The sequence below is a fragment of the Polypterus senegalus genome, chromosome 3 (assembly GCF_016835505.1).
Source record: "Polypterus senegalus isolate Bchr_013 chromosome 3, ASM1683550v1, whole genome shotgun sequence".
In the NCBI taxonomy this organism is placed as follows: Eukaryota; Metazoa; Chordata; class Cladistia; order Polypteriformes; family Polypteridae; genus Polypterus; species Polypterus senegalus.
In genome coordinates, this window is record NC_053156.1 from 161,412,450 (window position 1) to 161,438,202 (window position 25,753).

At 36.4% G+C, this 25,753-nt stretch overlaps 1 protein-coding gene across 6 annotated transcripts in view; it reads right to left on the bottom strand.

The window, feature by feature from the left end:
- scaf8 (SR-related CTD-associated factor 8) overlaps positions 1 to 21,360 on the bottom strand; it is a 188,972-nt gene extending 167,612 nt beyond the window's left edge. For all 6 annotated transcript variants that reach the window (XM_039748162.1, XM_039748163.1, XM_039748164.1 and 3 more), the window contains exons 1-2: positions 21,208 to 21,360; positions 1,672 to 1,755 (exon numbers count right to left, since the gene is read on the bottom strand). In XM_039748162.1, the coding sequence (XP_039604096.1) occupies positions 1,672 to 1,755; positions 21,208 to 21,237 (114 nt within the window). In that variant the 5' untranslated portion in view covers positions 21,238 to 21,360. The remainder of the gene's footprint in view (positions 1 to 1,671; positions 1,756 to 21,207) is intronic.
- Positions 21,361 to 25,753: the final 4,393 nt, after the last annotated feature.

The window sequence follows — 25,753 nt, forward strand, 5'->3', positions numbered from 1 at the left end:
GCTATATCGCGCTTTGACTTTCGCGGCTTAACTCCATCGCGAATTTTAAATGTAAGCATATATAAATATATATCATGGATTTTTTGTATTATATATATAGCATGTATTACGTATTAACTAAAACTCCTCAATGATATACGAAACGCTTCCCGTGCGGGGCTTGATTGTTTGCTTTTCTCTGTCTCTCTCACGCTCTCTGAGCCTGACGGATGGGGTGTGAGCAGAGGGGCTGTTTGCACAGAGGCAGTTTGTCTAGAGGATATGGACGCTCCTTTAAAAAAATGCAAATGCCGCTTTATTTTTATTTTAAAAGCACGTATTGATTTTTTGATTGTTTGCTTTTTACTCGAGCTGCTCTCTCTCTCTCTCTCTCTCTCTGACGTTCTCTACTCCTGACACGCATTCTTTGAAGAGGAAGATATGTTTGCATTCTTTTAATTGTGAGAAAGAACTGTCATCTCTGTCTTGTCATGGAGCACAGTTTAAACTTTTGACTAAAGGGTGTTAGCGGATTTATTTTAATATACAGTATATGAAAGTGCTCTACCTTACATATCCTTCTATTTAAATACAACCGGCATGGACCATGCAATACAATTATATATTAAAAAAAAAAAAAAACTGCTACAAAATGAGTTTCTGTTAAAAAAAATGCATATTGTGATCTGATTCATTTATAAATATTTCTGAAACATACTAACTTGCCAAATTTAAAATTTTAAACCCACTACTGCTCAAAAAAGAATGTACAGTTACAAGAACAATGCTTCACTGTTGCCCTATTTAAAAAAAACAAAACTGATAGTCAAATTTAAAAGATGTTCATTAAAATGAAGTGTTTATATTTCTCCTAATTTAAAAGTTTAAAAATTTCCTAAAAAGAGGTGAAGAAAACACATCTACTTTCACTTTGTGTTGTTCTATGTTTGCAAATAATGCATAATTAAAGCTATATATTTTGAACTAATTCAATTCTCATGCAATAATACAGACTAGCTATTTTATTAGGAATATTTTAGAAAGATTAACATGTAAAATATTTAATTATATTATACTGCAAACACAATATATGTCATGTATAGAATGCATAATGACAGGAAGAAACAAAACTGAACTTTAGCTGAGTTACAGAAACACATTAAGACATTTCAGATGAGTGAACTTGGAAATATCGTGCACTAAATAACACTAGCCTGAAATCAGACTCTCTCATACTCTTGGTTCTGCAACAATAAACATAATAGAAAAATTGACCCAGAGTATAGGATTAACTGACCAGTGAGGGGTTAGGAGGAAACTTGAACTTTACGATTCTGATTAGCCCCATACAGTAATTTTGCTACTTAAATGCAATATTAATGTGACAGTCTCTCTTACTACAACATATCATATTATTAAAGCAACAAATATTTTAAGAGTGATTAACCACTGCTTAAAAAGATGAACTTCTGATTCATATAAACAACCAAAACAAATGTCAATTAGGCTAGTATAGTCTAGAAGGCTAAAAACTACCTACAATGTACATATTTACTAATTTTGCATTATTGAGTTTGTTGAGATATTCCAAATATGTTAGTAAAATAATTATAAAAACTTTTAATCTTACCATCATGAAGAACAATTGTAATGATCACACTAAAAAAAATTTGGTAATTTTGTCTTGCTTACCTTTATAGCTTTAATTGCAGCTTTAGTTATCTGAGTCATTTTGGCTTTGGAAATAGGTGGTTTATATTCATTCAATGAGTACAGCTGCAAGAAAAGAAAGAATGGTGGTCAAAAACACCACATCTATGACATTAAGACAATGGTAAAATAAGGAAAAAAAGACCTACAATAAAATTGATATCATTAAATAAAATAAAATTTATAAATAAAAAACAAAAGGCATAATTACATAATTGCGGTTGGTTTTATGCTAAATGGGGAATTGGTTTTACAGGCAGGTCAGTTTTATTTTGAGCTGTTCATTAACAGGCAACACTCTACAGCACTTAGGTGTCCATCACTACCTTCATTTTTAAACTCTCTCTGCAAAGTGTGCTGTCATAGCACATTAATTATCTCACTCAAACTACAAAATACTATTTGTGCGTTGCTGTTTCCAGCTGTGCTTCAGAGCATGGATTTAGTACCTCAGGGCTCACTGGCAGCCAAAACAAAAGCATGCACCACGGAAGAGCACATTCACATTGCTAGTCCTTCTTGCAAAAAATATGGAAGTAGACATAATAGCTTATTTGCACAAAAATGCAATGTGCACTGTTTGCATTTATGCAAAACCTTTAAATGTGTTAGTAGTTACTTTTCTCAACAATTGTTTACAAACACAGTTCTGATGTTCAACTTACTTTCATTTGTTTTAAAATGTTTGTGTATTACATTTACAAAACTATGCAATACTTATTTAATTAACATCTAATGACATTTGTAACATTTCATTGTATTATCTCGGTAGCAGCATTTCTGTTCATCAATGTAAAAAACTGTTGACAAGACTTTTTACAAAAGATTTGCATTTAATGACTAAAATGACTATTTTCATCAATGGAAAGATTTTATTGAATACAGAACTGCAATTTATTCAAATCCATGTTCTTGACATGCATCATGTACTGTATAAATACATTTTCTTGAGATGCATTATGTACTATATTAAGTATTGACAATGGTATTGAATTTCAATACTTTTCTTAGTGAAATCTGAAATTTTTGTATTGTGACAACCCTATATAAAGACATATTGATCTAAAATTTAACAATTATGAAAAAACTAATTTAATAAGATGTGTCCAAACTTTTGATGAGTACCGTGCATTGCTCTTTAAAACAATTCTGCCAAATCTCAGTTGAATGATTTTAAGTTTTCTTTCTGAAAATATGTCATGCTTATATTTGCTTCATGTTAACTTACTATTACATACTAAAAATTCTGTTTTTGCAATGTTATTGCTTGACTCTAAACAAGTATACTCTACAAAAAAGAAAATTCCCCAATATTTTAAATTACAACCAAAACTGCCAACAAATCTGGCTAGGGCCACAATGTATGGGAAACAACTTAAGATTATAAAATACTAAGGATGTCTATGCATTGTTATTGCTCAATACAGGGTCTTCAGGATTATAAAAAGTCTGAAATGAATATATCACAAGAATGTTACCTTAATTTAATCTAAAAGTTATTACCTAACGAACTGTATGCCTACTACTGATTGTCTCTTTTTTTTTCCTGGACTTCGCTGGATATGCTGAAACTGTCCCACTTGTAAGTTTTGCTTAAATCAACCATATGCATGCTGTTGAGGTCATGAACTAGGTACACAGAAAAATGTTGTTAGCAAATTTATAAAAAAAAAAAACAAAAAAAACATGCGCAGTCATGGTTAGCAAACTAGGCAGATATACAGTGAATATTATAGTCCCAAAAATACAGGTGTACACTACACCTGTTTATAGGGCTGCAACGATCAGTCGACATTATCGATGACGTTGACTACAAACAATCTGTTGACGCGTCATAAACAGAACCTTCAATAGAGGCTCCAGTCACAAAAAACCACATTGGTTTTTGTAACTGCAATGCACTACATGAACGTATGGGGGCAGTATCATTTGTTACTGTGTCAAGACTGCACACAGTCCAACCAACGGAGAAGAATGTCTGAGGAGATGAAGAATGTAGAAGAAAATAAATGTGGTTACAATGGCGAGTCGGATAGAGTAGGGGGAAGAAGATGGAAAAAAATGAGACAGAAACTTTCTAAAGTGTGGGAGCACTTCACCAAAAAAGCAAAAAAAATTGAATGCAGATTATGTAAAGTGGAGCTTTCTTTTCACGGCAGCACCATCGTGATGCATGAGAATCTGAAACAAAAGCATCCTGGAGATGTGATGCCACCATCTCTTGAGAATTTATGCTGGCGCTGTTAGCTAGTTAGTTAGGGTCAGATCAGGAGGGGAGGGAGACGAACGAGACTGAGAAAATACAAATGAAAAAAAATAACTTTTACAAGTAACAAATTTACACCGATCTGTTCGTTTTCAAATAATATTGCATTAGTGTGATGATGTTTTCTGATTGGTACTATTCAGGTCATACAATGATTTCTTCAAAATGTCACATATATTTGTCTCTTTTTTTTCCCCCCGGTGCTGCGCGCCGACACCAGAAGGCGTGAGTTTATTCAGTGCTAGCATCAGCATGCAGGTGGCCGGTTGCTTGTACGACAACAAGCTTGACCTGGCGGCGATCAAAGCACTGTGCAAGGCATGTACGTGGTCCACTGAGAAAAGAAGAGTGTTCATGGCTCACCTTACAGAGGAACATTCTTTCCTCTGCGTGTATCAGCTAGACATTCCAAATTATTGAGATGTAATTATAAATATGGATTACCATTTTAATAATACAGTACTTGTTTCTTACCATAAAAATAAGCATAGTACAAATCTTTAAAAAAGCCACCAATGTATTTAATGTTAATAAGTTGTTTATCAGGACGACACGACTAAATATACGTAACAGGATTAAAAGTAAAATGACACATTTTGCTGGTAAACTAACAAGACAATTGTTAACTAATCAACAATTTCAAATCCTCACAGCAAGCTTCTGTACAAGTCTGAGGAAATGCAGTGGGAGATACACAGAGCAAGGTGACGCTCGGAACAGGAGCCTTACTGGTTGCCTGTGACCAGCTGGGACCCAAGCTTGGATTGAATGGCTGGCCATGCCTTTCAGTGGAGCCATCTCTCAGTGCTGACTGATCGAAAGAGATGTCTATTTTAAGGATGCGGCACCAGGGCTTGCACATTTTTAAAGAGTTTTTACCTGCTGTGGACTTCCACTTCGTTTCATCTGAACATATTCATTATAGATATGAACCTCTTTGGATTTGCTCCGATTTTATGGATTATTTTATTGAGATTATTCATTGAAGAATTTTTTACACTGAACTATTTGCACCATTTAATGTTTTGTTTTGCATCATTTTTTTAAAAAAAAAAGCACTGGTACTTTTGTACCTGCCCCATAAGCTGGATTTGTGTGTCCTCATTTGCCTGGCTCATCTCAGTACATGACTATCGACAATTCGGGTTCAAGAGGCTCCCAGACAGAACAGGGAGCTTGGAGCTGACCAGACCCATCATAGTGAGCGAGAAACTATCATCTCCAATGCACTGTTTCTTTGCATGACCACATCAGTTACAAGTGTATAAATAAGTTCCTTAACATACTCAATCCTTAATACCATTACCCCAAAATACAATAGAAAGGACTTTCTATTAAGTAAGAAGCCTTAAATTTTGAATGTAGTCACAAAGGATATACATTCAAATTACTTTGTAAAAGAAAATTAATGTACTCAAAACAAAAAGAACTCAAGGCCTCCTGGACACTTAAAGTCAGAGTACAGTGACAGATAATTTCAAGTGTCGCAATTTTATTTTAAAAAGGGTGTAAGTGAGATTTATTATACTGTTCTGCACACCATCAACCTATGTACATGGTAAGTAGAGAAAATGTGACAAAGCTGCAGGCTAAGGCTAATGGAAGGCAGAGGCACAGAGATGTGCAGTTAACAAAGCTGTTAGAACAGACCGATTGATGAAAAGAAATCAGAAATAAAAACAATTAATCCAGCTAATTTGTCTCTGGACTTCAAAAGTCCATTCCCTCATGGTCCCCAAGCAAACTGACAGAACAGTTATGCAAAGAAGAAAATGGGGAAAATTTGTACCAGGGCTATGGAGTTGGAGACAATTTTGCTACTTGGAGTCGGGGTTGGAGTGGGCAAAAATGTACCGACTCTGACTCCTAATAAATTTAAATTGTAATGAAAAAAAAAATATAGCAAGTTCAAATGTCCCATTTCACAAACAATAATCACAATTAAGTACTTCTCAGATGAACTATTATATAACCTGATATTCACAGATTGTAATCTGGATTATGGTATATTACAAAAAATGTTTTCATTTTATTTCAGATATAATTTGTTTAACAAGTTCATTTGAGTATAAACAAGTGTAATAGTGTAGGTGTGTGCTATGGTCTGATGTGTACTCAGGGATTGTGTCTGCACTCTCCACATATGCTCTCACCCAGGGCTAAATTTTAGCATAACTTTGCACACCACCCAAGTACTAGAAAGTTAGTTAAGTGGCCACCCTGGAGCCTCCCACTGCCCTGTCTTCAGCAGAAGATCAGCACACATGGGAAAACTTGGAGCAAAAACTTCTTGGATTCAACTGCAAGTCTGTGTACATGTTTATTTTAAAACTGCATGGCTAATTGTGTGTATGAGAGAAGGCTGTGTACATGTTTCTGATTAAAACTGCATGGCTGCTGCTTTGTGTGTATGATGGAAGGCTGTGTGCAAGTTTCTGGATAAAACTGCAGGGCTATGAGTATGTTTGTGTGTATAGTGCAGGAATGTATGAATTTTTGTGTATAGTACAGATTGTGTATATGTTTGTGAGTAAAACGTAGGGCCCTGTGTTGTGTGTATGGTACATGTCTGTGCATGTTTTCTTGTATACGGCAAATTGTGTCTAGGTTTAGTGCTGGGCTACAGCTTATTTGTGTGTATAGTGTTGTGTTGTATGTATGTTTGTATTTAAATCAAAGTATATGCTAGTTGATATAACATATCTTATATTTTAGTGAAAGTGGCATCCCATTCACAATTGCAAAAAGACTGTCAACAAACACAACTAAGTCTCCCGTTTATGAGCACTTTACATTATGAAATGATGGGAACCATTACGTGTGCCAATGTATTCTAAGAGATGATGATGGTGAAAAACAATGTGATGCAAAAATTTCAGTGGGTCTGAAAAAAAATGCACCTACAAGAGCATCAAATTTGAAAAGAGACTTATAGCGTTTCCATCCTAAAGTGTTTTTATTCCCATCTACTTCTGGGATAAAAAATGTTCAGAAATCTACTGGAGACCAATCACAACTAAGACAATTCTTTATATTTAACAAAGTAACCATAACAGTGACACCAGAAAAATTCAAAAACCACATTATTGAAATGGTAGTAAAGAATAGTGTACCCCTAGCCTTCTTTTCACAGCCACCCTTTTTAGGCCTAAATGGAGAAATGGCTAAAGAATCTGGTATTTCTCTGGAAAGTGAAAGTATAAGGAAACTTATAATTGAAGAGGCCAAATGTAAAAAGGAAGAACTACGAAAAGGTCTGAAGGGACATTTTGTCTTCATTAAAATGGATGCATGCACACAGAGTCCATTATTTTGCTATTAATGTTAGATTTATTGATGAAAATAATAAAACAATAACGCAGACATTGGCAGTAAAGGACACCCAGGCACATCACGCCACTGACTATCTTCAGAAGTTAGTGGAGGGTGTTCTAGAAGATTTTGAAATTAAAAAGGAACAGATTCTATGTATTGTGACAGATAATGCTTCTAATATGTTAAGCACAATTGAGAAAATGAATAAAGTAGATGAAGAAAGTGACAAACAGATATCAGAGGAAGACAATTCTGCAAGTATTGGAGAAAGTGAAACCGAAGAGAATAGTGAAATTTTACATAACATTGCTGAAGAAGCATCCAAGCTTACTATTATTCAACACATGCATTGTGCTGTTCACAATCTGCAACTTGCAACAAGAGATAGATTGAAAGAATGTCATGCAGCTACACAAATTGGCAAATTGAGGCAAGTAACTGTTGCAGCCAGAGCCCCTAAAACAGATGCCACTTTGAAAAGACGCATAGGAAAAGGAGCCATTTTGGATCAAAACATGCTAGGGAAGCACTTACTTGATGGTAAGGTGCTTGCTTGAACTAAAAGACTTTCTTGAACTGGACAATGAAAATGTTGTATTAACTGAAAGCCAGTAAGCACAAGTAAAAGAACTGGAAAGTCTACTTTCTTACCCCTTTACTGTCACCAATAGGTCGCAATATGAAGATTTAACACCCGGTAAATTTTTCTTGGAATGGAAGAGCTTGATATATTGCATGAACAAAAGTGGAGGATTAATAGCTGATGGCATTGTATGTTTAATGAAAAAAAGAGAGATTCTCTTACTGGATAATCAAATCTTGTTAGCTGCTATTTATGTTGATCCAATGAACTGAATTTTGTTGAACAGTGACCAGACTGCTAATGGAAAAAAGGAACACTATGATGTAGCAGTTTGCATGAAGGGATTACTAATACCTGAAACACCACCACTGGATGAAGCTATAAGCACTGGTAATTCAGGATCATCCTCTTCAAAAGGAAGAATTAGACCGATTCCTACTTGGACAAAATGGAAGTTTCAAAAGCAAAGCGGCATCGCCTATGCGTGAAAGATTAACGACCAGTAAATGTCCAAATAAAGAGATTCCAGCAGGAGTTTTTTTACAAGGATTAAAAGATGCTGAAGAAACTGACTGTAGAAGAAGCCATCCTTGTTGATCCAGAGATTATTGGTGATGTGGCTAGAACTGTAACAGCAGTGCCACCCACCCGTCAGTGTTGAAAGACTATTTTCAGCTCTAAAAATAATCAAGTCAGATTTAAGAGCTTCTATGAAAGAGGATCTGGCAGAAGCAATTTCTTAGAACACTACATTGAGTTAAATTTGGATTACATTTAACAGCTATTCTACTCTATAACTATATTCCACGTTTAATATATAAACTGTTTTAGGTTTTCCAGCTTTTGTTTTTTCTTCATGTAGTTAAGCTTTGTTTTTGTTTTAAAACTACCAAAGAATGTGGTTTATATTTTTGAACTGGTAAAGTTCCTGTACCTGATTTCTGTGCATGCTACTACTTTATAGCCACTTGATAAAAACAATAAATAAAACATTGTTTTCACTTTTTTGTCTTTTGTTTAAACTGGCCAATACTGTAGAGAGTCAGCTTCCTAGCTAGTAATTCTGTGGTTAAATGACGTGTATGTTGCCTTCCTTTAATCAACAAGGAAAATACATTAGTATATTAAATACAGAGGAGTCAGAGTCAGAAGTACTGGAAACTAAGGAGTCGAGTCAAAGGATTTATCTACCGAGTCCACAGCCCTGATTTGCATGTCCAGATGTGCAGAGATGAAAGATCTATTGGCACAATGGAACTGATCCAAAAACTAACTCACTCTCTTTTAAAATAAACCTTGACCTGCTTTGTTTACACTACAGGAAATTCACTGAAGAAAAAAAAAAACCATCATGAGCTGGCTAAATTACCATAAAACCTCGCATAAAGGGACACTGCAGCTAAATTACTGTAAAGCCTTGAAAAGCAGTGGCTAAAAAGATACGTTTTTGTGATCAGCCAATCTACTAAACACCAATCAACTAATTTTTAGTGAAAATCAGCAGATTTAAATCAGTGACCGATTGAATGGAGCATCTCTAAATTATACATCTTCTATTCCTACTCCGAGAGGGTAGTGACTTGACCAGTCAGCTATAATTGTTTTTAACTATTATAATGGACTGTGATCAAGGTTCAGAAAAATGAGTCCCTTAATGCATGGAGATACTATACCAATCATTTATTTTACCAACAGCTGTCACATTTTTGTTTATTAATTATTTTTGTAACAATGAGACATTATTCAAAAAATTAAAGTGATAACAGAATGTAATTACATGTATTAGAATGGATACATGATTTTGTTTTGAAACAAAGATTATTTAATAGCTAAAAGAAATTATTTGGTGTTGCAGAGGTTTTAGTTAATTGCACTGGGGATCTGTTATGTTTTTAGGACTAACTATTAAGACGTGTGAAAAAGGAAATATACAATTTGAAAAGAATTTCTCGCTGTAAATGTAGAATAGTAAATTAACCAGTAATTAAGTTCATTCACAGTTTTGGTTTTAAGACTGATGACTTTAAAAATTCAGGGTGGCTTTTTAAAATGGGAGTTTTTAAAACTTTTAAAAATGTGTAAAGCACTTTTATTTCGAGATATTTGTGTGAAAATCTGTCTGATGGACACATTTTCTTGAAGAAGTCTATTACGTACCAACTTGTTTCATTCGAAAAGACATTACAGCAACAATTGACGCCTTTGCATTTTATGCAAACACGACTAAATATGAACTATATAGCCCTGAAAAGAAATTAGTCATCACATTTCAAACCAAGTAGTTCCGAGACTTGTACCATGTTTACAATTGCGTCACAAAAAGATGTTTTACATACCAGGTTCATTCCAAAATAAAATTTACAAGTTGATTTTTGAAACTGGTCATTACATCAACCTGCCTCATACTTTCATTTAAATACAGTATCATGAGCTAAGCTTCATGAATATCTGCCTAGTGTTGACAAATATCTAATGATTTACGAGCAACTCAACCTTACAAAGAGTCTGCTTAGAAACAATTACTAAAAATATACTGCCAAATGGTAAATATGAGGCAGTCGTTGTTTATTTTTTTAAGGCAACAGAGTATCCCTCAGTATAAGTAAAACATGACGAAATGAAAGAAAATACATACAGTACAAATTAGAATAGTACAAGAGAGACAGAGATACATTCTGTAATTTCAGTTTCATCAATGGATGCAAAATGAATGTAGTTAAAGTCAGTCCATTTAAAGAGCTTATTTTTCATAAGGTCACAAACATAATTAGTAGTGGATGTCTAATCCCCTATGCGAGATGCCCTCAAGACAACAAAAGTTCCTTTACCACAGACATTCTGAAATAATGGATAGGACGCAACTTTACGAAAAGTTATTTTGCTGTTTCATGAATATGCAAATGTGACTAACTCAAAACATCAGTCGAACAGCTGTCACACCATCACATTACTTTGCTGAAGCATTATTCCTAACAATAAGTGCACTCAATTTCAATTATTTATTCAAAGATATATGCAGTAACGCAAGTGATTTTGTAGTTGGAAAACACACACACAAAAAAAAAAAACACTGAAATTTTCTGGGGGAGTTTAAAGTTTTTTTTTTTGAGGTGAAAAATAAGGAATATTGATCCCTATACTTTATTCTGTAGCCTGGCCCTCCAATGCAGTCCCATCTTCCATAGTTCATTCCATGTGGCCCAACACACTTTCATCTGTCTCTTGCACTGCCTGCCTGCACACTCCAGTAACTGATTCCACCTTCGATAGCTCATTTTGGGTCAGAGATATTACCAACTGCCCTCAATTTCTTCAAGTCTAAATAAGCCACTTAACAGTGTCATCTCCAGACAAAGGAGTAGCTTCAGTGACAGACTTTTGTCACTGTCTTGCTCCACTGATAGACTAAAGAGATCGTTCCTCCCCCACACTAGGCGACTCTTCAATTCCACCCGGGGGAGTAAATGCTAACATTAATTTTATTTTAATTTTTTTCATTTTTATTACTATTTAATTTAATATTGTTTCTTTGTATCAGTATACTGCTGCTGGATTATTGGGATTAATAAAGCATCTATCTATCTATCTAAGCCGCTATACATTTTAATCACCCTTTCCACACTCTGCACCAGAACAACCTTCCCCATGCTATTGCAAATAAGAGAAAAAAAGCTGCAGATGAGATGAAAATGAGATGAGATGTGGTATCAGTTATAAACTGCAACAACACAGTGTGAGCAACAGTCTGAATGCAGTTCTATGGACATATTGCTATAAAAGAGGATGAAAGACCTTTCTGAAGAAAAGATAACCTTGCATGGTTCAACTAAAAAGTCAAGATAACAAATATATAAAAACCAAAAATTCACAAGATTCATTTTGCTCTCATCTATAAGCACTTACTTGTGTTTATTTGTTTATGTATATTAAAAAAAAATGTTTTAAAATTGAAACCATGCAAAACAAGTTTTGTCATTATGTTTGATACATTATACATTTTTTTCAAGCCCTCTTGGTTATTATTTACAAACCATTTCCTAAATCAATTACTGCATTTATTCCACCTGATACTTCTAAATACAGTAGTAATAACTGCATACAATATTATTGGTCTAATTACACTATTTCATAGATGTGGTTAATTAAAATTTTGATTGACAAAAACAACTATCCATCTATTTTCCTAATCTGCACATCACGTTAGGGATAGAGATTATTCCAGCAGTCACAATGCATGAACACCACCTAGACAAGGCACCACTCTATCAAGGGCCAATACAGCAATGATAATTCACCTAATCTGTTTGTCTTTGGCCTGTGGGAGGAAACGAGAGCACCCGGAAGAAACCCACACGGACATAAGGAGGAACAAGCAAACTCCAATCCCATGAATTTGTGGCAAGGTAGCAGTCCTACCAATGCAGCACCATGCCAACCACATCGGAAACATTCTTGTTCCCAGTTCATTTACATAATCGTTATTTACTCTGACAAACAGACTTGTTAACAAACCTACCTTAAAAATTCTTCTTACAAATGTAGCTTTTAAGAGCTTTTGCAAATGAAATGCTGCAAATGAATATTCTGAATAATATTAGGATAAAAAAAGTTCATATGTCATTGATATTAATGCCCTAATTTGTATATACAATAACATTCTCGAACTCCTAAATGTAACAGGTGAGTCAATAGGGCTTAACCTAACTGCACTGAGCATAAGGCAAGAACCAGTCCTGATGAGAGCACACATTCATCACAGAGGCTACTTAAGCATGTATCTATATTTACATAAGGTCCAATTTGGAATCAGCAAACAAAATTTCTTCTATTTCAAGATATTTGTTGGTGTAAAAATCTACAATCACAATGGCCGTTCAGGAACTTACTATGAGAACCCATGTTTGTCTACTTAATGCAAAACGTCTCTTTCACGAAAAAATGAAAAATCCAAGCAATACCAAGAAAGTAGGAAAATGTTAATCCAAAACTGTAATCAAGTGCTTGAAGTGACTCAGATATGATAGTCCTGACATTACAAGTTTAATTTAAATGATGAACCAAAAGTCAAAGGAATAATATTACTTGGAATCATCTTTAAGAACGTGTTTTTAATAAATATCAGCTACCCGAGGGTATGGTCTAAGAAGATTTTCATAAAAACTGGCAGTATTATCATAACCTAAAGGTAACCTACAATGTATTTTCTGCAAGTACTTTTTCTATTACAGTTATGCATGGAGTTGGAGACTATTCGAGCAACATCTGGTTCAAGGAATGAACCAGCTCTTTACTGGATGTAAATTTATCACAGATCTACACACCCACCCACAACAGAGAAGATTTCGAGTAACATATTAGCCTACATTATACATTTTAAGTATACTGGATGAAAGGTGAAAATACAGAAAATCAGTAATAAGGTTAGAAATCGAACATATTACACCTGGAGTTGTTAAGTGGTGACACTAATCAAGTATGCTGTAAAGCTACAAGGCCTAGAAAAACCTAACAGTCTTAAACAAGCTTAATCAAGCTCAGAGTTGTGCAGTTGCCTGAGCCTATCCTGGAAATGTTGGGTGCATGGTGGAACCAGTCCTGTATCTTGCACTACTCCATTGCAGATAATCATTCACATTCACTCTGGGCTATATCATATCTCCTATTGACCAAAACTGCATTAATTTAGCAATGCTGAAAAGAAAAACGAGTACAAAGAAGAAAACTCAAGTAGACATGGAGAAAACTGTGCAAATCCACAGACAACTGGGCATGGATTTTATCACAGGATGCTGGATTTGCATAAAAAAAATTAAAAAAGCACTAAACAAAGTTAAAGATGATTTAACTAAAATTACATTTAACTTTTAAAACACTGACTTATTATTTTGGTATAACTGCCCTTCATCCAAGGCTACCTAACTGTTCAGAACAAAGTTGAGGTGACGAACCTAGGGTCACAAAAATGAAGGTGGGAAACTATGGACTCTCTTAAATTTTCGGACACCGAAAATATATGACCTGAAACAGCAAAGAAATGGAACATTTGGTATTTGGCCATGAGTAAAAATGATGCATTTTTTGGGTAAACATCTGCTGCTATTTCCACTGTTCTCCACTACTGTTTACAGATGACACTTTCAAAACAGTGTCTACTATACTATAGGGAATGAGCAATACTTCACACAGCACTGCACTGTGGGACATGGACACCATATTTTAGCATTGTATCGGTTTGTTAGTGGCATACTTCAAGAAATCATAATGCTTTTACTAAAGCGAAATTAAATGGACAAACGAAGTAGAATTATCATAATGAAACAAACTGAACCAGGGCACAAAGCAACACTACTGAAACAAGTTGAGGTTAATACACAATATACCACTTGCCAGCTAAGGAATGTAACAAAGCAACCCAACAAGCTAATTCCAAACACACATACACGGACATTCAGGAGACATATTTTGAATTCACTGCTATTTCTTACATGTTCTGTACATGAGTATAATGATGTAACAGGGAAGAAAATCTGTTCCAAACTTTCTTGAAGGTCAAAATCACAAGACTGAAATGTTCATAATTCCACTGATTTCTTGCTATTGACAGGGATGACCAGTTGTACTAACTGACCTCTTTTCAGATACCTTTTCTACTGCTGCTTTCTATAGGTCTATACAATTTTGATTTGATTGAGTGATGTATGCTTTTTAACTCTAATTAGCACTGTAAAATCAAGCTTGTTGATGGACTTGAATAATATTAGATATCATTTCAAAAATATATTTTGTTTGTGGGCAGCACTGCTGCCTCACAGTAAGGAGACCTGGGTTCTAGGTCCCTCCTGCATGAAGTATGTATGTTCTACATGTCTACATGGGTGGTCCTCCCATATTCCAAAGACGTGTAGGTTAGGTGGATTGACAATGTTAATCTGACCCTAGTATGTGTGTTTGGTGTGTAGATGTTCAGCCTGCGATAGACTGGCACCCTGTTTAGGCTTTGTTGCGGCCTTGCATCCTATACTAGCTGGGACAGGCTCTAGCGCCTAACCCCCAAAACCCTACCAACACGATGTGACCCTGATCAGGACAAAGCAGGTTAGAAAATAATTGACATTTTGTTTCTTTTGTTTACTGGATTTTTATATGTTAACATGAAACTTATTTAATTTACCTCTTATTCAATGACATAAAATCAAATAGGTAAAAATATAAATGGACACAAAAAACCTATAGGCAATTTGATTGAAAATTTGGTGATTTTATGGAAAAAAGAAAAAGAAAGTTAGCCAACCCATATTATTTTATTTCAATAATAATGCTGTAACAAGCGGACTATTCCAATGCACCTAGTCCTCTTTTCAGAGAAGTGACTGCACAGAAAAAAGGGTTATGAAAAAGAATGCCTCGAGCAGAACAAGTGTCCTGCAGAGAAAAAAGAGAGCACATAATATGGAAAAATCCCAAAAAAGCTTTTAAGTGATTTGATGGAAATTTGGTGACATGATACAAAAAAGAAAATTAGCTGATTAGTCTTCGATTATTTATCAATAATAATATTGTACCGAGTAGGCTATGCCAATCCACCATTTCCTTTTTTGGCTCAGTGTTGAGAACTTATCATGGAGATAAATGGGACTGATGGCAAGTGAAGAAGAGGAGGTGTCTGCATAGAAAAGATGGGGTTGCATGCTATGTGGAAAATGAGCTGTGAAGCGGATGAAGGAAAGTTAGGCAAAGCATAAGTAAGATGTGGTCAGTATGCTCGACTGCATACCAGTTGCTGTGCCAATGAGTGGCTGTGTTTCTTCATTGTAAGTGTTCAGCCTGTCAACATCTTTGCTCACTGTAATAACAAAGTAAATCACAACTCAGTGCCAGAACTTTATTGCCTGGCTATGGCTTTCAAAGTAAAAAGTCACATTAATAAATTTCAAAAAACAAATTAATCATACTACTATGGTACTGCATCCTCCATCCCCCAAAAAGTGAACATACGAAAGGAAAATAAAGCTTCAATTGTGGGTATTTACTTTGATCACTGAAGGGTTTATTTCTGAGTGTTTATTTCAGTTCGTTTGCTACCATTGCATAATGAGCATAGTGCACACTACAAGTTTAGATTTGCAGTATGACATACTTTTGGACTTTCCATCATTTTCCACGTACTAAGTTTATTTGGGGTTTATGCTGGTTCTAATCAGTAGAAATTTTTTGTTCTGCTCTCTGGTAAACTGTGCACTATGCCCATTTCAATTTTTATACTGATTATGATCTAAACCCTCCAAAACTTTGTAACAGTACAAGATTACAGGAAAAATATGTAAAGCAAAATCTGATTGAAGCTATCATTTTACACAATGAAGCACAGTGTGAAATTATATTTATACATAAAATTCAGATTATTCCTATTAAGTACCTGTTCCAAATCAACAATACATTTTTCTCTAAAATTGTTTTCCAATGACCATCAAGAAAAGCCAAGCCACTAGGAAAAGTAGGATTTGACCTATAATCACAAACAGGATTTGAAATTCAGTGTGGGATTGGAAGTATACCGCACAAATTACAATCATGGACGAAATTATCGGCACCCCTGGAATTTTTCCAGAAAATGCACCATTTCTCCCAGAAAATTGTTGCAATTACAAATGTTTTGATATACACAGGTTTATTTCCTTTAGGTGCATTGGAACAAAAAAAACAGAAAAAAATGAAAAAAAAAACAGAGAAAAAAGTCACACAGAACTCCAAAAATGGGCCAGACAAAATTATTGGCACCTTTTCAAAATTGTGGGTAAATCATTTTATTTCAAGCATATGATGCTTGTTTGAACTCACCTGTGGCAAGAAATGGCTGCTGGCAAAATAGCAATCACACCTGAAGCCAGTTAAAATGGAGAAAAGTTGACTCAACCTTTCTGTTGTGTGTCTGAGTGCGCCACACTAAGCATGGAGAACAGAAAGAAGAGCAGAGAATTGTCTGAGGACTTGAGAACAGAAATTGTGTAAAAATATCAACAATCTCAAGGCTACAAGTCCATCTCCAGAGATCTTCATGTTCCTTTGTCTACTGTGCGCAACATAATCAAGCAGATCACAACACATGGCACTGTAGCTAATCTCCCTGGACGTGGACGGAAGCAAAAAATTGATAAAAGACTGCAACGAAGGATAGTGCGAATGGTGGATAAACAGCCCCAATCAACTTCAAAACATATCCAAGCTGTTCTGCAGACTCAGGATGCAACAGTGTCAGCTCGAACTATCTGTCGACATCTGAACAAAATTAAACGCTATGGCAGGAGAGCCAAGAGGACCCCATTACTGACACAGAAACATAAAAAAGCCAGACTGGAGTTTGCCAAAATGTACTTGAGGAAGCCAAAATCTTTTTGAGCGAACATCTTGTGGACAGATGAGACCAAGGTAGAGCTTTATGGTAAAGCTCATCATTCTACTGTTTAGAGAAAATGGAATGAGGCCTACAAAGAAAAGAACACAGTACTTACAGTCAAACATGGTGGAGGTTCTAAGATGTTTTGGGATGTTTTGCTGCCTCTTGCACTGGATGCCTTGACTGTGTGCAAGGCATCATGAAATCTGAAGACTACCAAAAGATATTGGGGCGCAATGTAGGGTCCAGTGTCAAAAAGCTGGGTCTGCGTCAGAGGTCATGGGTGTTCCAGCAGGACAATGACCCCAAACATACCTCTAAAAGCACCCAGAAATGGTTGAAGACAAAGCGCTGGAGAGTTCTGAAGTGGTCAGCAATGAGTCCGGATCTCAATCCGATTGAACACTTATGGAGAGATCTTAAAATTGCTGTTGGGAGAAGGCGCCCTTCAAATCTGAGAGACCTTAAGCAGTTTGCAAAAGAAGAGTGCAACTGGTCGGAAATTCCAGTTGAGAGGTGTAAAAAGCTTGTTGATGGTTATAGGAAGCACTTGATTTCAGTTATTTTTTCCAAAGGGCGTGCAACCAAATATTAAGTCGAGGGTGCCAATAATTTTGTCCAGCCCGGTTTTTGAGTTCTGTGTGAAATGATGCCAGATTTGGCTTTTTTTCTCTGTTTTTGTGTGTTGTTATAATGTACAAAAAGGAAATAAATGTGTATACCAAAACATTTGAAATTGCAATAATTTTCTGGGATAAATGGTGCATTTTCTGGGAAAATTCCAGGGGTGCTGATAATTTCAGCCATGACTGTAAGTAAATCCTATAAATTCTAACTTTTAATGCACAAATTTCATGCACATACTTACTTCTAAGCAATCATTCATAGTTGCTGTCAGAATATTCAACAATGTTTTTAAATTACCTTTTTAAAATTGTGGATAATTTGTTACCTATGAATTAATATATTTTTTATTGTGTATATTTTGTTAAACTCACATGCTCTGCATGGAAGCTTACCTGCTGCAGTTGCTTGTGTGGATCATGTAGCTGCGGCTATTCAGTGGAGCTGCATAATTGTGCAGAAAGAGTCAAGTATGCAGAACCCACTGTCCTTTGTTTCAACTAAACACTAGACGAAACTCAAGTAAACTATGTTAATGTGAAGACTAAAAACAAGCTGAAGCATATTTGTGCTAAAATAAAACAAAAAAATCAAAATTTGACTTGGATTGTTTTGTGAATTTGTATTCAGATTTGCTCCTTTTTATTTCAAGGACTAACCGCTGCCAATTTGTGGCTTCATTGAGACACAATCTCCATTTCTTTAAAATGTTAATTTAGGTCTGAATGCATTTAAACTGAAGCTGAAAAATAAATCCAGTGATACATACAAACAAATAAGAAAGAATGCTCAAGGATAACTTTTAAGGAAGTCGTGGTGGATATACACATGGTCAAAGTGGCCAGCCACCAAACTCTGAAAAAAGGGATATTTCATCAGAAAAATAAGGACTATGTAGGATCTCTTTCCCTGCGTTAGCACTATTCACCTTTATTTTATCTTATGGTCTTTTAGAAATGTCCTTTGGTTTTGGCAAGGACTATAATGACAATTATCTCAAAGAAAATGTGTTATGTTCATAGGCAAACTAATAACAGACAATCATTCTCAAACTCACTTACTCCAATTCTGAGGAGCGGGGACAAGAGCTGAGCCAGGGTCCCCTAGCGCATACTCACACTTGCACCAGGACCATTTAACTAAACCTGCAGGTCTCTAAGAATGTAGGAACCAAAAAGAACATGCAATCTCCAAGCAGACAATCAGGTGCTAGATTTTCAACGCTGGATCTGTAAACTGGCAGTGCTAATCATGGTGCACTACTGTACCACCAAACCTATGAAAATGTAACTATATTCCAAATATATCAAATTTCTTAAATTAACTACATTCATATTTACACACTTATGACTACTCAACTGTCTTACAGTTACAGAAAATGATACACTGACAGGAAAAACAGTATAGTATGGAAGAAAAAAATTTAAATGCAAATTTTTCTTAGGATATTTTACTTTACATGCTGTAAATTGTTTTGTATTACTCTACTGATGCAATTTTTCCATAGCAAATCAGGTTTTCTGTCTAAATATGAATAGAAATCAATACATACAAAATAAAACAATTATTCATTTAAAGTTAATACAGTGGAATTATCTGAAAGATTGGAGGATAGTGATTTACTTAAAATGTTATATACTACTGTAAACATCAAAAAGAATAAGCTATGACATTAGAAAATGCCTTATATTTTAAAGTGCTTTTTTAAACTGTGGGTTTTTGACACATTCCCCACACAGATTCACCCATGTGTTAAATTTAAGGATGGCCACAGCCCACATTTCAAAAATAAATTGCAATCCCTCATAAGACTGTTTCACTCATTGGCGACTGTATATAGCATGTTTAGGAATTAGGAGCTTCAAAATATCAATATCTTAGGGTTGAAAAAAATAATCCTACAGAAAAGTTACATGCTACCTCTGATCGGTGGCAATATAATCGATGCCCATTGTCTCTGGATATTTAACACTGTATACTCAATCTTTTTATTAACTACTTTACATGAACTACGTACACCTTCATAATGTAATACACTCTTTCAAATGGGTGATGAACGGTTCAGCCAATGAACAAATCAATGCTCATTTGACTGATAATCCATTAAGAATTTCGCTATCCAAAGTCTAATAGACAATAACCTCCACCAGATAGAGAAAAAGTCCATGTATTCGCTTTTTAAAATGGTAATCTGCTGTGCGTTTCAGACTGGGACTATACATTTTTGCAGCACGCTTTTATTTACATTAAGAAGTAACTTCACTCAGCATTCTGATCGTTGAACGAGCTCGGAGTAGTAAATGTAAATATGCTATTCTCTAACGCGACATTTGCAATCTCAAACTAAAAGCAAACAAAACTCATCAATCGACTATTTATTATTCACCACTATACGATATTGTTGCAAAAACGCCCACCACTCCCCAAAAGCAAGTTAAAAAACTGTAGTATCAATAAATCTCCCGTTGCTTTAATATTAAGTGCAGTAATACATTTAGATCGGACGCAAGTTGATTACGCGGCTCTTGTAAACAAAGTTTTCAGCTGCTTTGAGCCCCTCAAACACTCAGTTGCTCTGACAACATCGCAGATATCGATACGGCCTAATACGGATCTCACCCACTAGTTCACATTCTTATACTGATCCTTTACAATTTGAAATTAGCAGATCTAAGGCGGACTTTAGACGTAATAGCAACGTTTTTACGTGTATATTTTTCTAATGCATAGAATGTGAAAAGATTACAGTATGCATTAAAGTAAAAAAAAATAACGGAGCTGCACCAATTGGCGTGGATGGCACTACCAATGCGCTGCTTTCATGGCGCTGGTTAGGTGATGCTGTTTATCCGCAAGATGCGCATTCTTTTACCCCGCACTAGAAACGCGCGCGGATGCGGCCACTAAAGACAAAGTGCTTGCTGTAAACCCTGCCGAGGTCCATTTCTGAGCTGCTTTAAGCAATACAATGTGTCCAACCGGGTAGTGCATACTATCGCCACCAACCGTCCACCCCCTCGTCTCGCTTCCATTTCCCGCAAACTTTATACTTTCGCTAATTTCTTTAGGGAGCTTACTGTGACCTCGCGCTTATAATGCTAATGAGAGGCGAAGAAAATGAATCAAACCTCTTAAAGCATATCAAGGACTCCAGCAAGTTCGTTTATCTCGGGTTGCTACCGAGAGAAAGAGAATGAGGCCCAGTCACCCCGTTCACATCCTCCTTCTTCTCCTTGCCTCAGCTTTACTATTGACTATTCCTCTGCTTTAAATAATCCGCTCCTAACGATTCCTAGGCTTTTCTCCTAGGTTCTAACAAAATGTACAGATACAGACCTCGCTGTTAAAAGCTTTTACCGCCTCCATGGTGAGTATTCTGCGGCACACGGCGAGTATAAAAGGTGTCAGTGCAGCACAAACGCCCGGTTTACTGCATGGTCTGGATCGGTGTTTCTATGCGAGATGGTGGAAGAGGAGGAGACAACCAATATGGCGGGCCGTGTCACTGGGCAGACCTCGACGCCAACGTCACACGTTCGCGACAGCGACGCTAAGTACTCAGGCATATGAACTGCAACAGAAGCAGGAGTTTGATAATAGCTCTGAGGAAGGAGGTATTTCATCTATTTAGCAATTTTCAAAGTAAATATATAAATACTTATGTCCTCAAATGGTATGATAGGGATCTGTAGAGCTAAGCCAAAGACGTGTCAGTGTAATTAAATAAAGTATAGAGTTTCTCTTTTTTATCACTTATTGCTGCTTTCCTATTGATCGTTTTGTCCTTTTTAATTTATTTTTGATTTGAAAAGTTTAGCCTAGAGGCAGTGCGATTGTGAATGCATGGGTTTAAATATTATTGCCGAATAACTGGCGACCAAAATAATAGGAGCTGGAAACCCAGCATCAAGCAACAGGTACTTAACTTCATTGGCTGTCTAGATCAGTGCTTCTCAATCTGTTTTCTTCCAACGTCCCCTTAGCCAAAACAAAAATACCCAGTACGCCCAACTTCTTCTCCCGATAAATTAAACTTAAAGGAAACCACAGTTATAAGACAGATTCTTTGGAATTGGCAATCAGCCTCAGGTACTCTAACCCACAGATACTGGACCAGGTCAATAAGAAAAACAATTTATTAATGAAAAGTATTTTCACAAACAAATAAATGAAGAAATAAATTGAAATAGCATCTTCTAGAACAAGTGGCAAGGCGGCTCAGTGATTGCACTTATGCATTTAATATACTAAGGTCTGTGTCCTGTGTGGAGTTTGCACGTTTTCCCTGTGGGTTCTTCCATGGGATTCCTTTCACAGTCCAAAGACATGCAGGTTAGATGGGCTGCCAACACTCAACTGTCCCTGTCAACTTGAAGGCAGATCTCAATAATATTTGCAACACTTCTCTTTACCAGGTAAACACATTTTTTTGGTTTGAAAAGACCTCTGCATTATTGTTCACATCCATTTTTGCAACCTGTGGAAAGCATTCAAAATGCAGCCACTAAACACAAACTCTTTATTATGTATCAGACCTTATCTGAAATATCCCAGCCACCCTGTCAATACTTATATTGAGCTATTGCTGATGTTGTTACATCAGTCTGGTATTTTTTTGTGTGCCTGTGTTCTTTTTGTAATATTCTTATTACAATTTTAGTTTCCAAACATGAAAATAAATTATGGTTGGTTTCTTACAGTTTTCCTTTTATCTGCATGATTAATTAATAAGTGGAAAACAAAGGGTAAACGTTATTTTGGTGCTGAAAAGAAAAGAAGTTAAAAGGCACAATGGTTTGGTTGTATGACCTCAATCAGTTATGCCACTGAAAAGTAAAAGCAGGTAACATATATACAGTGTTTCCCTGAAAATAAGACAGCAGCTTATATTAATTTTTGCTTCAAAAGATGCACTAGGGCTTATTTTCAGGGGATATGTTATATTTATTCATGTACAACAATATACATTTATCCAAATACAGTCATTTCATCTTCTTCTGGAATATTGTCATAACTCTCCACATTAAAACCCTGAATTTCAGACTGAATTTCTTGCTACTCCAGCTGCTTTTAGGATCCTCCAGAATCGATGTGCGTGCTTCGATGTTTGATGAATGGTTCAATGTGGTGAAGCAAACTGCCAACATACAAATGCATTTGTGGTGCTTTGATATTCAAGCGTCGCATATTCCCCAAAGTAATGACACTATACATTTTAAAAGTTTCACATACCATCTTCTGTGCTGTCCTTTTTTTTTTTTACCTTTACAATACCATCAGAATGTACGGCGGCATAGTTGAGCCACGGAGAAAAAAAATAAGGATATAATGAAAATGTCTATTTTGTGATTAAAGTGGAAATTTCAGCTTTAAACTCAAAATGTCCTCTTTAACCTCGTAGTTTACTTTATCATTAAAGTAGACTGTCGTAAACGTCATCTTAAAACCGACACAGTTGTTAAATCACTACGCACTTCTGGGGCTTTCTCCTGACCTGCCAGCAGCGGCAAGCAGCATCGCCACACAGTACACATTAAATATATAATATTCCAGCTTTCTGCACATTTAGAATTCTTATTTATTTATCACTTTCTTGATGAAATACATTAAAAATATGTATGTTACATTTTACAGCTAAATCGTTAACTTTGTTTAAATAATGAATACTGCTAATAGTTACACATATGGGGTGGCACGGTGGCAGAGCGGTAGCGCTGCTGTCTCGCAGGGAGTCATGTCCTTTGTGATCCCTGCCTGGAGTTTGCATGTTTTCCTGGTGGGTTTCCACAGTGTGCTCAGTTTTCCATCCAAAGGTTTGGGGATTTGGTGAAGCTACAATGACGCCAGTGTGCTAGTGTTCCCCTTGCAATGAGCTGATGCCCCGTCCAGAGATTTTGTTTCTGTCTTGCACCGATGCTGCTGGAATGGGCGCATCCCCGAATTGATGGATGTAATCATTAAACATCCTTTTCAGAGATATTGTGGCAAGGTGTCCTCGGAATTTAATGGATGTTTCGGGCACACGCGTCACATCACGTGAAGTATAAACCTGGCCTTAGGCGCCTTACTTTTCAGCTGATGATCTTGACCAGGGCTTATTTTTGGTGTTGGGCTTATATTACAGAGCAGCCTGAAAATCATGCTCTTATTTTCAGGGAAACACGATACAAAGGGAAAGAGGGAGCAAAATTCATGAGAATGAAAGGCATAAAGATGGGAGTAGGAATGAAAAAGGTACCATTAGAGATGATTAAGTGAGAGATTAAAAATTTAATCAGTCATTAAAACCTGGAGAAATGCACACTATATTCCCAGTATGAGAAGAGCTTAGCTTCTCTTGTTTTTTGTTTTGTTCTTTAAGAGACTTTAAAGCCCTAGCCCTGCAAAAGAGCACAACCGGAAATATCATTGTGGCAATGATCAGTGGCTGTGAAGTGTTATAATAGGCTTTGTAAGATCTTGTCACAAACTCGACAAAGAGCCACAGCAAAATTTGGGGCAGCCACCCATATATTATTTCAGGGCTGCAAAATTGAATAAAGTGATAGCACTGATGTGCACAAATCGGAGTCCAAAACAGAACTGAGGGGATAGGGGAAAGGTGGTGGCTTTTAAAGGCTATTATAGGAAGTGACCTTAAAGGGGCTAGAACCAAAAGGGTCTTCATCCATAGACTCTGGCAAGGAAATGACATCAGAGGGGCCAGAACCAGAAGGGTCTTCATCCATAGGCTCAGACCCGGAAGTGAGGTTAAAGGGGTTGGGACCAGAACTGACGTCATCAGGGCCAGGCAGAATTTCCCGTAAATGGTCTGTAGAAAAGCAAAAAAAAAGAGTCAGTGCACTCTGCCACATCCTGGTCCGGTATGGAATTATCCTCATTCAAGCCCTTTAGCTGACTCCCACGTGCACATGTGTGACAGTTTTTAATGGCTTCAACGTGCTGTCTGAAATGGACCTCAATCATGTGCACCCAGTCCCCGGCTTTATTTAATGTTAGCTCAGACCCGGCACTTAAAAGTTTCTCTTGTACTTTCACTGAGTTTGTGCCAAACACTAGTCTATCCCTGACCATCTCATATTCGTCTGCATAAGCACAGTCCTTCACCCGCGAATATTTAGCAGCAGCGTGTCTATTGGATTGCTGCTGACGGACGGCCTTATATGGGCAGGCACTCAATTACGTGGAAGGCATGATGTTGGGGGCCGCAACTCCGCCTCACACGGCTACTGAGCTGCAGGCTATGGTCGTATATATGTACGTAAGTAGGTTCCAGTTATGACCATTACGCGTAGAATTTCGGAATGAAACCTGCCTAACTTTTGTAAGCAAGCTGTAAGAATGAGCCTGCCAAATTTCAGCCTTCTACCTACACGGGAAGTTGGAGAATTAGTGATGAGTCAGTCAGTCAGTCAGTCAGTCAGTCAGTGTGGGCTTTGCCTTTTATTAGTATAGATATATTGTGAGGATGCTTGTGTCAGCAAAGCAGTGTTTTATTAGATGAACAGTCTGTTAAAACAGGGTTATCAGTAAAAATGTGAATCATTATAAAGGAGCTGTGAGGTGTGTTATTTTCTGTGCACAGCGGCTTACAGCCACAGGGTACTACATTCATGTCTAGATAACCTTTTGTTTTCTGGGCTTGCATTTTATAGTCTAACTGTTTGCAAATGATGTAACTTTCCTTAACGTTACAACTTAAAGCATCTGGTGGATGACATGCTGATGCATTACGTCTCTTGCGTTTGCACTTACGTCGCTGGAAAGACTTCAACAAGCAGGAATGACATGCTTATATATCAGTTTTGCTGCACACACCCATCTCGACTTGCCAATGGAAGACTGCTGTAACACAAGCACGTGCAACTGGCCACTGACAGCA